A 17374-nucleotide genomic window follows, 5' to 3' on the forward strand; every position below is an offset into this window, starting at 1 on the left:
TTTTTTAAAAATGTCCTTCCTGATTGGATCATCTTTTGAGCGTACCGAATTGCTTTTAATAAATTAAACAAGCCCATTCCTCCACTGAACGTTCGCTCCGCTTTTGGTGGCTGCTCTCTATAAGGTCTCTGTCGTTATATTCTGCTCTGAAAATTCAGACCCAGATCAGTCGTTTCGGTTCTCAGCTTCCGCACCCCTTGCTGTCTTTCATCTTATCATCTGAACACTGGCCTCCCCTTCCCTCCCCTTCCCGCCATCCTTTTCCACCCTTCCCTCCCTTTTTTCTCCTCTTCCTTCACCTTCATCCCCTTGTCAGGCCCTGTCTGATTTTATCCTTAACCTATCCTTCCCTCGTATGCCCTAATTATTAGTGGTCCATTGCTCCCCCCACCCCCGCCCCCCAAGATATGAGCTACGTAATATGGGCATGGTTTTACAACAACGCAGGCTCGCCGTAATAACATATCTCCCTATAGGGATAACTGAGCACAAAGGTTAGAATTAAGGAATTACAGCGTGTTAAAATGTTTTACAATGTTTTGAAATGGGTCAGAATGTTTTATTTTTATATTTAAGTAAGTGTTGATGTATATTTAACTATGTTGGTAGACATCATGAGCCCGGCCTGGCCAGAGAGGTGCAGGGTATAAATAAAAAGTATTATTGTTGTTGTTGTTGTTGTTGTTACTATTACTAATTCACAGTGGGTAGCCGTGTTAGTCTGTCTGCAGTAGTAGAAAAGGGCAAGAGTCCAGTAGCACCTTAAAGACTAACAAAAATATTTTCTGGTAGGGTATGAGCTTTCGTGAGCCACAGCTCACTTCTTCAGATACAGCTAGAAAGTGAATCCTACTTAAAGACAGATGGATTCACATTCTAGCTGTATCTGAAGAAGTGAGCTGTGGCTCACGAAAGCTCATACCCTACCAGAAAATATTTTTGTTAGTCTTTAAGGTGCTACTGGACTCTTGCCCTTTTCTACTATTACTATTACTATTACTATTGCTGCTGCTGCTGCTGCTGCTGCTACTACTACTACTACTACTACTACTATTATTATTATTATTATTATTATTTCTTCTTCTCCAGGTGTGGCTCTGTGGTGGTAGCATGGAAGTTCTCCCCTGCTCCCGAGTCGCACACATCGAACGCAAGAAGAAGCCTTACAACAACAACATTGGCTTCTACACAAAGAGAAATGCATTGCGGGTGGCGGAGGTGTGGATGGACGATTACAAATCCCACGTCTACATTGCGTGGAACTTGCCTCTGGAGGTATGCTTTGAGGATCTTCATTCCTTCCACTTTGTTGTAATTCTAGTCCTGCCCTGCCCAGTCTCTGTGGGTGAGAAGAGGAAACTCTGGGAGAAAGGCACTAAGGAAAAGTTTGGGCATCGTTTGGCTTTCCTTTTCAACATGTTGTGGGGCCTTTGTAGGGCTGCCAGGTCCCCCCTCTCCTCCGGCAGGAGGCTTTTCGGGCAGAGCTGACGGGATCGTGCGCATGTAGTTTACCAAATGGCAAAATGGCATGAGAATGTCTCTCTTTCAGAACCCAGGAATTGATATTGGAGATGTTTCGGAGAGGAAAGCGCTAAGGAAAAGCTTGAAGTGCAAAAACTTCCAGTGGTACTTGGACCACGTCTACCCAGAAATGAGGCGATACAACAACACCGTTGCATACGGGGAGGTAATTAAGAGAAAACAAGCACTTCGTGGCATTTAATGAACATTGTCGGCTTATGGCGGACTTGAATTACATTTTCTGTCTCACCCAAAGGATTTTTTTTTTCCTGATCTGCTTCTAATGAGCTCTGTGGGGAAATAACTGGAGAGAAGCCCAATTCTAGCTGGCCACAAAGCGCCATATTGAACATAATGAGCGTGGAGACGCGCGGCAGACTCCGATTATGTTTTTATCTCTCTTTTTTTAATTTATGGGCATTTTACCAAATCACATATAAAGACGTATAACCGTCCAGTCAGGAATTAAACGAAAGGACCAAGGGCGTAATAACAATGTTGATAATAAATAGTCATAATAGAAGTGCTGATTGGGGAAAGGGGAATAAAACGTGTGGGCATGTTTACTGCTAAGATTAACTAAAACCGTAAAGTAAATTCCCTCACCCTTTTAATAGGACGGCGGAGGTGTGATTTGAGATGATCCTCCTGTCCTTGTCCTTGTGCCTGATGTATTTGATGCACAGTTTGGTCTATAAGGATGCAATCCCAGGTGCCATCGTGCCGGGGTGGTAGCTGCGGTGTTGTTAATTACCACCGAGATGCCATTCATGGTCTGGCTGATACCCAGATGATTTAAGAGACGTTTTTTTAAATGGAATAAAATGTCCTTGATCTCCCAATTTAAGAAGGACTTAGGCAAGCTGGAATGTTTCCAGAGGAGGGCAACAAAGATGGTGAGGGGTCTAGAGACCGAGTCCTATGAGGAAAGGTTGAAAGAGCTGGGTATGTTCAGCCTGAAGAGGAGAAGACTGGGAGGGGATATGATAACCATCTTCCAGTACTTGAAGGGCTGTCGTAGAGAGGATGGTGCCGAGTTTTTTTCTGTTGCCCCAGAAGGCCGGACCAGAACCAACGGGTTGAAATTAAATCAAAAGAGTTTCTGCTAGACATTAGGAAGAACTTTCTAACAGTTAGAGAGCGGTTCCTTAGTAGAGCAGGCTTCCTCAGGAGGTGGTGAGCTCTCCTTCCCTGGAGGTTTTTAAGAAGAGGCTAGATGGCCATCTGTCAGCAATACTGATTCTATAACCTTAGGCAGATCATGAGAGGGAGGGAATCTTGGCCATCTTCTGGGAATGGAGGTCACTGGGGGTGTAGTGGGGGGAGGTTGTGAATTTCCTGCATTTTGCAGGGGGTTGGACTAGATGACCCTGGTGGTCCCTTCCAACTCTATGATCCTATTCTATGAATCCTCCTGAGATATCCCTTTGTGTCCCACCTTCCTTCACTCACTTTCTGTTAAGATATGTAGGGAATAATTTTGTTTACCTTACAACACATCCAGAGACATAAAATTTTTTTGCACCAGATACTTGTGTGAGCAAATTACCATGCTGAAAGACCTATATGATTGGTGTTATTAACGCACATCTAGCCACACAGAATATAAGGTTTACAAATTTCAGCTAAAAATACCTTGTAAAGTGCATTTCCAGGTGTGTTTTTGAATGATCATTTTTTGTATAATTTGACCACTGAGGAAGGCCCAAGAGGTCAAAACGAATATGGTCTATTGGTCATTTATATTTTGCATACCATCAATGATGTTGCTTATTTTTGTAATGTTTTATACTTGTGGTTTTATATGCAGCCTGTAGTTCAGGCCCAGTGTTTTTATCCATTTTATTGTGTAGAGCCAGCGTGGTGTAGTGGTTAAGAGTGGTGGTTTGGAGCGGCGGACTCTGATCTGGAGAACCGGGTTTGATTCCCCACTCCTCCCCATGAGTGGCGGAGGCTAATCTGGAGAACTGGATTTGTTTCCCCACTCTTACAAATGAAGCCAGCTGAGTGACCTTGGGCTAGTCACAGCTCTCTCAGCCCCACCTACATCACAGGGTGTCTGTTGTCGGGGGGAAGGGAAGATGATTGTAAGCCGGTTTGAGTCTCCAAGAGGCAGAGAAAGTTGGCATATAAAAACCAACTCTTCTTCTTCTGCACCTAATGCGTATATAAATATAATACTTTTTAAGAATTTTGAGTTCTCAGCTCAACCCTTAGGTTCCCTGCTGTTACCACCAAGATGCAATTCATGGTCTGGCTGATACCCAGATGATTCAAGAGAAGTTTTTTATGGAATAAAGTGTCCTTGATCTTTTTTTGTGTCCCACCTTCCTTCAGTCTTTTTCTGATAAGATCCATAGGGAATAATTTGGAGGCCACTCAAGAACAACTCTAGCCCAATTCTGGCAGGGCCACAAAGCAGCCATCTGTTATCTCTGCAGCTTTTGGGTGGAAAAGACTTCAGAGATGGCCAGGCTGCCATCTTATTCTGTGAGGCATGCATAAACTCATGGAGAGAGGAGATGTGATGGAGCCAGCAACCGTGGGGGCAGTGGGAGTAGGTGTTTACTCTCTTCTCGAGCCATTTTTCTGACCTGAAAATGCATTCCCCCAGAGCTGTTCTTTATGTATTTATTTATTCAAACATTTGTGTCTCACCTTTCCTCGTGGTTCAAGGCAGCTTGCAATGACAGTTAAAAGCATTTTCAGTTAAAACCAATAATAAAATAGCAAGCCCGAAATCTCTCCCCCCTTAAAAGATGCCTGCCGTTTGAATCCCTTCAAAAGCCCTGGGAAACAGACAGGCCTTGCAGCACCTCCTGAAAATCTCCGAGGAAGCTGCCCTCTCAGCCTATGCGTGTATTTTTCTGCCATCACACATTTTCTTATGTTTTAAGTTTCTTTGCTTGTTATTTGCACAAAATTCCTTGTTATCTTCACAAAGCAGTATGGTCATACAATAAATAACAGCTCAAAGTTTACAATATATGCCATGAATATTAAAAGTCTCCAACTGACAAAGGAGCTTTGCTTCATTATTCTTCTTATCATCCTTTACATTTAAGAAATAACCTACCTTACGGGCAATTTTTAAGATTAGAAAGAAATTCAACCTGTGTTAATTACTATGAGGAAGCAGCGGATCTACTGCAGTCCACCTTAAAAGCAAGAGGATACCCTCCAAGCGTAATAAAGGAGGCTAAACAGAAAGCGGACTTGAAGGAAAGACGTGATCTTTTTATTTCACGTAGAACACAAGGAAATAAATTAGCCACAGCACTTGAATACAGTAATCTATTTACTAATATTAAAAAATTATAAATAAACACTGGCATCTGGTTCAGGAAATTTCTGGGTGCTCCACCCCTCCAATGATTGGCTACAAACCTACTGCTTCCTTAAGAGACTTATTAGTACACACAGTCACTAATATTGATCCTCCCACTTTAGGAGTTCGTGGTCACTTTCAATGTAGATCTTGCAGCATGTGCAAATACGCTTTACCTGTGAAAAGTTTCACATGCTCTAATATAGGTTTTCATTTTGAATTGAAATCATTCACCAATTGCAACTCGTTTAATATTATTTACTTATTGATCTGCCCCTGCAATCTGATTTATATTGGGAAAGCGTCACGCCCACTTAAAATCAGGATAGGTGAACATCGTTCCCGAATAAGAAATAAAATTTTGGAAGCTCCAGTGGTTAGCCATTATAACCTAATGAAACATACAGATGAGGACATCCGTTTTTTTGCCTTTTGACAACTCCACAATAGGAGATTTGAAAAGATTGATGTCAACAAAATTCTTTGCCAACAGGAGGCGCGCTTCATTCAATTATTCAACTCTGTAACTCCAAATGGTTTAAATGCAATGAATGACTTGTCTTGCTTCCTAAAATAAGTATTTGCAGAATTTGTAACTTGGAATTGGAATCTATGTTGTAAAATACTTGGTAACACCTGTTTTTTAAAATATATGAGGGGTTTGGATTACTCTATTCATGCTGAAATATCAAGTCATAAGGCATGACTGTCGGGTCTCATAAGGATACCATTTGAGAAATAGGATCCTTTGAATGAGGTATGTAAATATAATGGCAAAGTTTAAATTAAACTTTTCATTTTGTGCGTATATAATCATTTATATATTATATAAATATAACATGCAATTTTGTATGGCTACAGAAAAAATTCGACGACAATTACAGCGTCAAGAAAGCATTTTCTTTACATTGTCTTCTCCGTGTTGCTATGAGCAGCTGAAGAAAATCTGTGAAACAAGCACATATTACCGGAAGCTTGTACTGCTCAAACGGGAGACTCTTAATATTCATGACATATATTGTAAACTTTGAGCTGTTATTTATTGTATAACCATACTGCTTTGTGAAGATAACAAGGAATTTTGTCTTGTGCAAATAACAAGCAAAGAAACTTAAAACATAAGAAAATGTGTGATTGCAGAAAAATACATGCATAGGCAATTAAGTAAACTTTGCCTTTTTGGAAACATTGAATTTATTGTATTATTGATGCTTTAGGCCCGTGTTGGTGAACCTATGGCACATGTGCCAAGTCCGGCACGTCGAGCCCTCTCTGTGGGCACACGTGGGGGCAGTGGGGGCTTTGAAGGGAGCACGGAGCTGTTCAAAGCCCCCCCTTCCCTGGATTCCCCGTCCCCCCCCCCTTGCCGAGCTGGGAGGAAACCGCAGTATTCAGGTTAAATTGCCGTGTTGGCACTTTGCGATAAATAAGTGGGTTTTGGGTTGCAGTTTGGGCACTCGGTCTCTAAAAGGTTCGCCATCACTGCTTTAGGCTGCAATTTTGATTTCCAAACCTTTAGATGGTGGCTGGTGATCTCCTGCTATTACAACTAATCTCCAGCCGGCAGAGATCAGTTCCCCTAGAGAAAATGGCCTCTTTGTCCATTGGACTCTAAAGCATTGAGGCCCCTCCCCTCTCCAAACCCCACCCTCCTCAGGCTCCACCCCCACAATCTCCAGGTATTTCCCAAGCCACAGCTGGCAACCCTATGGGCCACCCTAAGTGGTGAGATAGCCAACAAGATGGCTGCGAGATTACTAGGGTTGCCAGCTCTAGGTTGGAAAATACCTGGCGATTTTGGGAGTGGAGCCTGAGGAGGGTGGGGTTTGGGGAGGGGAGGGACTTTAGTGCCCTAGAGTCCAATTACCAAAGCGGCCATTTTCTCCAGGTGAACTGACCTCTATCGACTGGAGATCAATTGTAATAGCAGGAGATCGCCAGTTAGTACCCAGAGGTTGGCAACCCTACTGATTACAGTAGTCAGCATAGAGGGACAGATCGTCCTCTGAGGAAAACATATAGGTTGTCTGATGCAGCTGTTGAAGTGTCTTCTGTTTCACAAAAGCTGATGCTAGGATAGATTTTGTTAGTCTGGAAAGGTACCTCTGGGCTAGGGTTGCCAACCTCCAGGTGGCACCTGGAGATCTCCCACTATTACCGTTGATCTCCAGGCAACCAAGGTCAATTCCCCTGGAGAAAATGGCTGCTTAGCAGAGTGGACTTTATGACATTGTACCCTGCGGAGGTCCCTATCTTCCTCAGGCTCCACCACCATCCCCAAAATCTCCAGGTATTTTCCAACCCAGAGCTGGCAACCCCACTCTGGACTCCTGTTTTGCTTTGCTGTTACAGGCTAACATGGCTACCCATCAAGAAGTATCAAACCAGTTTTCTGCATGTTCCCTATATGTTTCCCTAATGAGGCAAATAAGAGCTCCAGAGAAATGGCAAATTAATAAATTATTATTACCCAGAAAATAACCTCTTTCAGTCCTGGGCTTTCTGTTGTAAAATGTGATACCTGTGAAGTATAATTTATCACTTGCTGGTTCAATAACCTGGCAAAAAGATCTGAGCAAATTAATTCTACTAACCTCCATTAAATAATTTCCATTGATGTCCCATTTTTGACAGCTTCAGTCTAAAATCCGTTTATGAATGGATATTTTGCCGTTTTGTCAAAATGGTACTGTGTTTTTCATAAAAGAACGCTCTCCGGAGATTACCATTTCAAAAGACTCAGCAATCTTCCAACTTCCATGACTTCTCCCCTCCCCCCCAAAAATTGTTCGATTGAAAATAGAGCTATTAAATTAAATTGTTTAGGGACGTATATGAAATACAGTAGATGGACAGACTCGTAACTTGAAGGGAACGTAAACTTTACAATATCAATTAAATTCTTATTAAGTTTTAATGAGAATCGATGCAAGCTGTTTGATTGTGTGCATTTCCTTGAAGAACCGTAGAGGGATTTATTGTGCTTTTCGGTTTCTTACAGCTCCGCAACAACAAAGTGAAAGACGTTTGCCTGGACCAAGGACCGCAGGAGAACCACACGGCGATCCTGTATCCGTGCCACGGCTGGGGCCCGCAGGTTAGAATTCATATTAGTCAGTGTAAAAGGGTACCGGTCAATGTTCGTGATGCTGCGATCCACACAAATGATGTGCTTTGAAACAGAACGGATCTTAATCAGAATGTCCCTTCTTCTCCTACCCTGTTTATATATGTGATATATTTGCAGTTTAAAACAAGCAGTGTTTTTAAAATATATTTAAGCCTGCCCTCAAATATGATTGGCAGCCATTATTTGCACATGTGCAGCAAGTAAGGGTTGCCAACCTCCAGGTAGTAATTTACAACTTGCAAGTAAACTTGGATTGCAATAAGAAGCTATTCAACCAAAGGGCAATCACTATGGCAGAGTTTACAAAATAACAAAAACCAATGATATTAAAGCAAATCTTGTATTGTTTTGTTCCTTCACAAACACTGTTATTTAAACCACAAGTATATTACAGGACCAACAAACACAAATCAAGACAGAATTCCGGTATTCATTTAATACTCTGTATGGTTTCCAATGATATTTTTTGCAAACTATGTTTAACTAATTTAAATAGAAACAGCGTGGGAGTGCCTGTGATCTTCATTGCCTATGAGCTTCATCTTCTTCAATATAAAAGGAAGAAGCACCTGAAAAGGAAAAGGAAAGAAATACAAGATTACCTTTCTATGGACCTTAACAATATCCAACTGAGGGAAGTTTTGAAACAGAATGAATACCGGAATTCTGTCTTGATTTGTGTTTGTTGGTCCTGTAATATACTTGTGGTTTAAATAACAGTGTTTGTGAAGGAACAAAACAAAACAAGATTTGCTTTAATATCATTGGTTTTTGTTATTTTGTAAACTCTGCCATAGTGATTGCCCTTTGGTTGAATAACCTCCAGGTAGTAGCTAGAGATCTCCTGCTGTTACAACAACTCTCCAGCCGATAGTGATCTGTTCACCTGGAGAAAATGGCCACTTCGGCCGATGGACTCTATGGCACTGAAGTCCCTCCCCTCCCCAAACCCCGCCCTCCTCAGGCTCCGCCCCCAAAACCTCCTGCCAGTGGTGAAGAGGGACCTGGTAACCCTAGCAGCAAGCCAGGACCAACTGTTGACACATGCCCAGAACTTACCAAGTTGTGATGTATGTTGTGAGAGCCAGTGTGGCGTAGTGGTTAAGAGCGATGGCTTGGAGCGGTGGATTCTGATCTGGAGAACCGGGTTCGATTCACCACTCCTCCACATGGCACAAGATGTTCAGAGGTGGTTTGCCCTTGTCTGCCTCTGTGTAGCAACCCTGGACTCCCTTGGAGGTCTGCCATCCAAATACTGACCAGGGCCGAACCAACTTAGCTTGTGAGATCTGACGAGATCAGGCTAGCCTGGGCTATCCAGGTCAGGGCAAAGGCAAGGTACAAATATTTAAATAAATATTCTCTGTTAAAAGTCCCCCCCGCCCACCCCCCCGGCAGTTTATCCACCACTCTCCTTCAGAAAGATACAGTCTGTGTCTTGGGAAGGGCATTTGAACCTGGGACTGCACAGTCCAGCCATTACTTCATACTGACAAGGGTTGCCAGGTCCCTCTTCGCCACCGGTGGGAGGTTTTTGGGGTGGAGCTTGAAGAGGGCGGGGTTTGGGGAGGGGAGGGACTTCAATGCCATAGAGTCCAGGTGTCAAAGTGGCCATTTTCTCCAGGGGAACTGATCTCTATCGGCTGGAGATCAGTTGCAATAGCAGGGGATCTCCAGCCACCACCTGGAGGTTGGCAACCCTAATACTGACTCTTTGGTGATGAAGATCTAAAAGTGGCAGCTCCTGTTGACTCTCTCAGGCTTCGCTACCTAGACTTGGGGGCACTGCTCCTGAAGAGACAGGGTTGTCTACCTCCAGGCAGAGGCTGAAGATCTCCCGCTATTACAACTGATCTCCAGGCGACGGAGATCAGTTCACCTGGAGAAAATGGCTGCTTTGGCAATTGGACTCTATGGCAGCGAAGTCCCTCCCCTCCCCAAACCCCGCCCTCCTCAGGCTCTGCCCCAAAAACCTCCCACCGGTTGCCAAGAGGGATCTGGCAACCCTACATTATACCCCATTGAAGTCTCTCCCCTCCCCAGGCTCCACCCCCAAAATCCCCAGGTATTTTCCAACCTGGAGCTAGCAGCCCTACAAGGAAACCTGATTGGGCTGGCCTGCAGAGCACAGAACAGAAGAGAATTATGTTCCCTTCCCCTGTTCAGATGTATTTTTAAATTATTTTACATATTTCCACCCCACTTTTCTCCTCAATAAAGACCCATAGCAGTGCACAACATTATTTGCTCTTCTCCCATTTTATCCTCACAAAACACCAGTGATCTAGGTTAAGCTGAGAGATAGTGAGAGATAGTGACTGGCCCTTGATCACGCAGTGAGCTTCCATGGCAATGTCAAAACATCTTCTTCAAAGCCGGCTAGAACGTTGGACTAGGGGCGGGGAGACCTGAGTTCAAATCCACACTCGCCTATGAAACTCAAAGGACTTCCTTGGGCCAGTCGCTCTCTCTCTTAACCTTCCCTACCTCACAGGATTGTTGTGAGGACAAAAAGAAAAAACTGACCTCCTTCTCAGCAAGGCAGGCTTAGAAGGCACTAGACTGATAGATTTTTTTTTTACTAAATGATGTTTTTTTCTCTCCTGCCTGCTGCTCTGAATTTAAAATTTCGCAGTGAAGCTCATTTCCTTCAGCTGCCTGTCAAACCCGCTCAATGTCATTCTGTTCTTCCTGCTCTTTCCAATTTTCATTTCTTCCCTTTGTCAGACATCAGGGGATTGTCTCCTTTCTCCTCTAATCATTTGCATCATGACTCTTTTTTTAAAAAAATGCTTCGTGGTTATCTATCTGCACAGAAACGCTAAAAAAATTAAGCTCCTGAAGCACACAATAGAGAGAGAGAGAGAGAGAGAGAGAGAGAGAGAGAAGGGAACGGGGGGGGGAGATTTTCACTGTTAGTGTGTAGCTGTGTTCCCTTTGAAAGCCTTGCTCAGGTCTTGCAAACTGAGGGCTGTGGCTTCCTTTATTGAGTCAATCCATCTCTTGTTGGGTCTTCCTCTTTTCCTGCTGCCCTCAACTTTTCCTAGCGTGACTGTCTTTTCCAGTGACTCTGGTCTTCTCATAATGTGACCAAAATACGATAGCCACAGTTTAGTCATTTTAGCTTCTAGGGTCAGTTCAGGCTTGATTTGATCTATAACCGTGTTGGCGAACCTATGGCACGCGTGCCGGACTTGGCACTCCGAGCCCTCTCTGCCGGCACGCGCGGATAAGTTGAGCAGCTGGGCGGGGGGGCTTTGAACCGCTCCCCCCTTCCCTGAGCAGTTCAAAGCCCTGCCCCAGTCCTGCTCCGGGAGGCCAGGTCACCCGAGCTGGTAGACCTGGCCCCTGGGAAAAGCCATCCACTGGAGAGGAGGGGGAGAGAGTTTTCTAAACTAAAACCTCAGTATTCAGGTTAAATTGCGGTGTTGGCACTTGGTGATAAATAAGTAGGTTTTGGGTTGCAGTTTGGGCACTCTGTCTCTAAAAGGTTCGCCATCACTGATCTATAACCTACTGATTTGTTTTTTTGGCTTAAGTAGACTAAGGAAAAGCAGCCCCAGGAGTTCTGGAGGCAGTTCCTGGAACTTACCTGGGGAGGTCTTAATTGGGCCAGAATTAGGGATGCCAGCCTCCAGGAGGAACCTGGGGAACCCCCAGAATTACAGCTCATCTCTAGACTACAGAGATCAGTTCCCCTGGGGAAAAAAATTGGTGATTTGAAGGTAGGACTATATGGCATTGTACCCCACTGAGGTACATTCAGCACCTTCTGTTCCCTTCCATGTCTTCATCCAGTCTTGATGCACACTTACATGTCATTGTATCTACACATGAACACATGAAGCTGCCTTCTACTGAATCATATCCTTGGTCCATCCAAGTCAGTATTGTCTACTCAGACCGGCAGCGGCTCTCCAGGGTCTCAGGCGGAGGTCTTTCACATCACCTACTTGCTTAGTCCCTTTAACTGGAAATGCTGGGGGTTGAACCTGGGACCTTCTGCATGCCAAGCAGATGCTCCGCCACTAAGCCACAGCCCCTCCCTAGATTTCTTTTTTTACAAAGTGTTTTATCAGTGCACAGGAGCACATCTGCGCATCATCCCAAAATGATGGCCTGTTCATAACCGCTCCAAATATCCAGTAGACGAAGGCTGTAGATGTTAACCATCTGGAATCTGTCTCCTTCTCCCATCTCCCTCCAGCTTGCCCGCTACACCAAAGAAGGATTTCTTCACTTGGGTGCTCTTGGGACCACAATTCTCTTGCCTGATACCCGATGCCTGGTGGACAACATGAAAAGCCATTCCCCTCAACTCCTCGATTGTGAGAAAGTCAAGAGCAGTCTCCATAAGCGCTGGAATTTCATACAGGTTTGGATGCAGTCACAAAATTTTACCTTTCCAAACTAGAAGGGGGGAGGTATGACCTTGGAAATTAACCAAACGAGAAAGTGGTAGCAGGCCAGGGTAGGAGCCAAGTAGACAGGGGCCGTTTAATCAGGGTCAATTTTGATACTTGCTCAAAGCTCCTTTTTAAATGCAACCTTTAAAATGCTTATTCACGGTCCCGATGCAAAAGGAGAAATTCCACCCCCACCCCACTCACCTGCTCCTTTGTTCCTTCCATTAGTCAACCGCTATTTGCATAGCTAATGCGCGGCTGTCATTTTGCATGCTTCCTTGAGGGGATTCTTCGAGGCGGGGGCGGAGCAAACACAAAAGGTCGTGTTAAAGGGGCTCTTAAGAAATATGAAGCAGGTATGTGCCGGCTTCGCAATCACTTCCTGAATGATGGTTCAGCGTGAAAAACTCAAAAAAATATGCGGGGCACTTCAGCCTGGAACGCGCTGCTAATTACCAAGCATAAATGGCCAGGGACTAAAAGGTGTGTGGAATTTTGAGAGCATCTGAGTGCCAGTTAAAGGAAAGGCGGGGGGATCAGTGATTGTACACCTATGGGCTTGTAGAACCCTGGAAAGAAAAGAATGTTGGAGGGGTGGAGATAGAATTTCCAAAGTGATTACCTAGTTTATAATTAATAATAATAGTGATTCATTATATACCAGGGGTCTACAATTAATCATGGGTTAGCAGTCCACGCTCTGCTCACAACCTGAGTTCGATCCTCACAGGAGTCAGTTTCAGGTAGCTGGCTCAAGGTTGACTCAGCCTTCCATCCTTCCAAGGTCGGTAAAATGAGTACCCAGCTTGCTGGGGGTAAAGGGAAGATGACTGGGGAAGGCACTGGCAAACCACCTCACAAACAAAGTCTGCCTAGTCAACGTCGGGATGTGACGTCACCCCATGAGTCAGGAATGTCCCAGTGCTTGCACAGGGGACCTTTACCTTTACATTTTTAAGTAACACCATGGCGCAGAGTGGTAAGTGGCAGCACTGCAGTCAAAATCTCTGCTCATGACCTGAGTTCAATCCCGACGGAAGTCGGTTTCAGGTAGCCGGCTCAAGGTTGACTCAGTCTTCCATCCTTCCGAGGTCGGTAAAATGAGTACCCAGCTTGCTGGGGGTAAAGGGAAGATGACTGGGGGAAGGCAATGGCAAGTCACCCTGTAAACATAGTCTGCCTAGTAAACGTTGGGATGTGATGTCACCACATGGGTCAGCAATGACCCGGTGCTTGCACAGGAGACTACCTTTACCTATTATCTTTTAAGTAGACACACACTTTGTTCATACAGCATATCAGATTCACATAGGAAACTATAATGTACTGAAACAGTTGTCTTGTACATGTATGAAACATGGCCATCATGTGGATTGAAATTCTGGCAAGTTCCAACAATTGGGTACCCAAAAGGTTGGGTGAAATAAAATTCAATTAAACAATGAAATATATTTATTACATGCATATATTTATTACATGCATATGTTAGAAACAAGCTAGGGCTGATAATCTAAAACCACGTGCCTAACGCATTTCGGCCCCCAGGCCTTCTTCAGTGGTCTAGTAAAACGCATTATGCATGCCACACATACATTTACACATAGAATGGTTTTTTATCAGCCCAGGTATGTATTTTAAGATGTATTCCTACGATAGCAGATAGTGCCCATGATATAGGATTGTTACTATGATATGTTTAGGATTGCAAAAGCACACGTCCAAGGAATGCAGTCTAAATATTTCTTTCTGGAATGGACTGACATTGGTTGATACTGATATGCACACTTTGAATGCAAACAGTTCAATTGCCAGGGCAAAACTGGCTGTGTTTCATGTGACCTCTGTGGTAACACGTGCCAAGAAATGTTTCCTGTATTCCACCCCCTGAATCTGGGGAACAAATCTCTCTTATATCGGACAGAGAAACATTATGGGCGGCTCACAGCAATTTTCCCCTGGATTTTGAATTGTCAATATAATTGGTCATGTCTTCCAAATGAAGCTGAAACAGTAGGAATTCTCTGGTCATTTATGCATGGTCGCTTTACCCTCCTTTATTCCCTGTTTCAGCCAGGATCAAATTTTTCTGTATGCACATTACCTCATTCCTTGTAAGCTCAACGCTGTTTCAACGCAAAACGAACCCAGCTTTTCCCATTCCTCTTCTGGCCCGAATTAAACTGTTCACCCTGGCTCATTCCGTAGTCCCAGAGCGTGCATACTCTATTCTCAGGTTGAGCTTCGCCCCACCCTTTTCCAAACCCCTCTTCAAGGCAGCATGCAGATAGCCAAACGGGAAGTGCCGAAGACTGGCTTCTCTCACAGCCAGTCACGAAGCAGTGTGTAAAGAGGCAAGGATTCAAGTGCTTCCTGCTTCCTGCTACCTCAGAGCTCTTTCTGAGCAAAAGAAAGGCTTTTTAAAAATGAGGCGTGGATTTCTCCCCACCCCCACCCCCCTTCTTTCAGATTGCTCCGGTTTTTGTTTTTTGTTCTTAAAATGCTTTTTTATGTGGCAGTTGGGGGGAAGGAAATCTTCTCTCAGGGTGAGTACTGCAAGTCAGCCAATTACAGAGCAGCATTTAAAGGGGTGGGACTTGATTTGAACTTGGGAGACTGCTTTTCTGTATTCATGCCTCCATTAGCACACAGTTTCGTTCCTGATCATTCCAGCCAATGCATACAGTTCCCCCCGACCCAGGTTACTTTGATCCTGGCTGAAATGGGGAATAAAGGAGTTTAAAGTGACCATTCATAAAATGACATATGTTGTCCTGTTTATTTCCTACTTTTGATCAAAATGGAAGTACAGTTTCTTGCAGGTTTGGGTTTAATTTTCATCCATTTTCCCCTCCTACTTCCCAGTCTGCATGTTTGTATTTGTAAAGTTCGAGGGGGGAAAGCAATCTTGTGGTGATTATCCGTACTGATGTATCAAAATGCTTTTGTGTGGGTGGTGTTCTACCTATGCACAGGGAAACAACTGTGCTCCATAAAAACAGTGCATCAAAAGAATCTTGATGCAGTTGCATGTAGTAGTCACAGCAACATAGCCTTTTAACAACAGACATGGAGATGGGTAATGTGGAGAAGTTGCATGAACGAAATTGTGGCAAACAGCACATGATTTAATCCTGGAACTGATTTTAACACGGGGAATTCAAGAGAACTGGAACACAGCACATAGAGAAATTCTGGAACATGTAATCTGTCTGTTTAGAGTGATTCACACATGCAATATCCTGCTGAAAACCAGCTGACCTCCCAGAATTCCTGGCAGGTGGCCCAGGGGCAGGATGCTATTGGTTATCACTTGTGGTCCCGTTAATGGCAAACGGTACCAGAGCCTGTAATTTAAATAAACTTTTGGTCTTGAGCCAGCATGGTGTAGTGGTTAAGAGCGGTGGTTTGGAGCAGTGGACTCTAAACTGGGTTTCATTCCCTACTCTTCCACATGAGCGGCGGAGGCTAATATGGTGAGCTGGATTTGTCTCCCAGCTCCTACACATGAAGCCAGCTGGGTGACCTTGGGCTAGTCACAGCTGTCTTAGAGCTCTCTCAGCCCCACCTACCTCACAGGGTGTCTATTTTCGGGAGGGGAAGGGAAGGTAATTGTAAGCTGGTTTGATTCTCCCTGAAGTGGTAGAGAAAGTCGACAAATAAAAACCAACTCTTCCTCCTCCTCCTCCCCCTCCTCCTTCTTATTTCTTCCTGGGCATCTGATCACCCTGGTCAACACCCCCAGAGAGCTCCCTGTCACAGATGGAATGCCAAACGTCAACGTGTTTTGACTGTATCTCTGCTTTTTTAAATTGTAGAACGGCGCGATTATCAATAAAGGGACTGGACGCTGTTTGGAAGTCGAGAATAAAGGCCTGTCGGGTATGGACCTTATACTTCGCAGCTGCACAGGACAAAGGTGGACAATTAAAAATTTCATCAAGTAAAAAGTTTGCCCTTTGCTGATGAACTAATGAAACTGAACTCTCGCAAGGGACATTTTCAAAACGAACTCTCTGCTCTACTCACATTATCAGGGAAGGATTTTAAGGGAAGTGAAGACCAATTAATTTTTTTAAAGTTTTATTTATTGAACCTTATCTCTTCGCTGGTTTCAGCTGGCTTCCAGTTCCACAGCTTTCTCTCTCACATGGTATTTCGTATTTCTTTTTGGAGAGCAATGCTAAGGAAGGCTTGCTGACCCTCGGTTGAAGGGCCAGCAGAGGGGGCGAGAGGATCAGACATCAACCTTGGCTTTCTTAAAGCCCACATATCCAGCAAGTTAGGCAACCATGCAATACACACATGATCTCAAAGACTGTTGAAGGATCATTTAAAAACTCGCTTTTCCAGTCTTCTTCCAAACTGATTGTGCAGCTTTGAAAATCCTACAGGAAACCTGAACTTCTAAAAGTACATTTCAGGAAGATCCATGAAAGAAGAAAACCATTTTTTCCTGGCATAGTTGTTGGATTCTCACAAAGGACAAAAATACCCACCCACCCCCATATCAATAGTGTGCAGAATGACAAATCGGCTTCTATGTGCATTTTGTTCATCCTATCTTAACGAGAGAAGTGCACTATTTTTGACAAGGAATATTTTCATGAAGACTCTCTTGCCCCCAACACTGAAGCAACAGGATTAATTTGGGGTTTGTGAGGTTTTGAAAGTATAATAATCAGAACAACTTTTTTAAAAAAGAAATTTTAATTTGTGTAAAGTGCTTTAGAGTACTGAAAATGCCATTTTACCTGTTGGAAATGTATAACCTGTTGCTGTGGACCACTTTACCACATCCTTGTCCTTTTTCTCAACCACTGAGTGATGAGGAAAAATACTGGTTTCATTCTCTCCATAGCAGGTGTAGCAAAAAGGGGGAAATGAGGGAACCCTTCCCTCACACAGTTGATTGTGTGTGTTTGCAATGGGGAATTTTCTGATATTCTCCTAATCCAAATTACCTGTTTTGGGGGTTTTCTCCCTTCTCGT

General features: G+C 44.0%; 1 protein-coding gene across 1 annotated transcript in view; it reads left to right on the top strand.

The window, feature by feature from the left end:
* The window catches only part of GALNT17 (polypeptide N-acetylgalactosaminyltransferase 17), a 234374-nt gene extending 217936 nt beyond the window's left edge, over window positions 1-16438 (top strand). The window contains exons 7-11 of the mRNA XM_056865090.1: window positions 1090-1275; window positions 1550-1687; window positions 7851-7946; window positions 12187-12354; window positions 16201-16438. Coding sequence (XP_056721068.1) covers window positions 1090-1275; window positions 1550-1687; window positions 7851-7946; window positions 12187-12354; window positions 16201-16329 — 717 coding nt within the window. The 3' untranslated portion in view covers window positions 16330-16438. The remainder of the gene's footprint in view (window positions 1-1089; window positions 1276-1549; window positions 1688-7850; window positions 7947-12186; window positions 12355-16200) is intronic.
* Window positions 16439-17374: the final 936 nt, after the last annotated feature.

The sequence above is a fragment of the Euleptes europaea genome, chromosome 19, assembly GCF_029931775.1.
Source record: "Euleptes europaea isolate rEulEur1 chromosome 19, rEulEur1.hap1, whole genome shotgun sequence".
NCBI lineage: Eukaryota > Metazoa > Chordata > Lepidosauria > Squamata > Sphaerodactylidae > Euleptes > Euleptes europaea.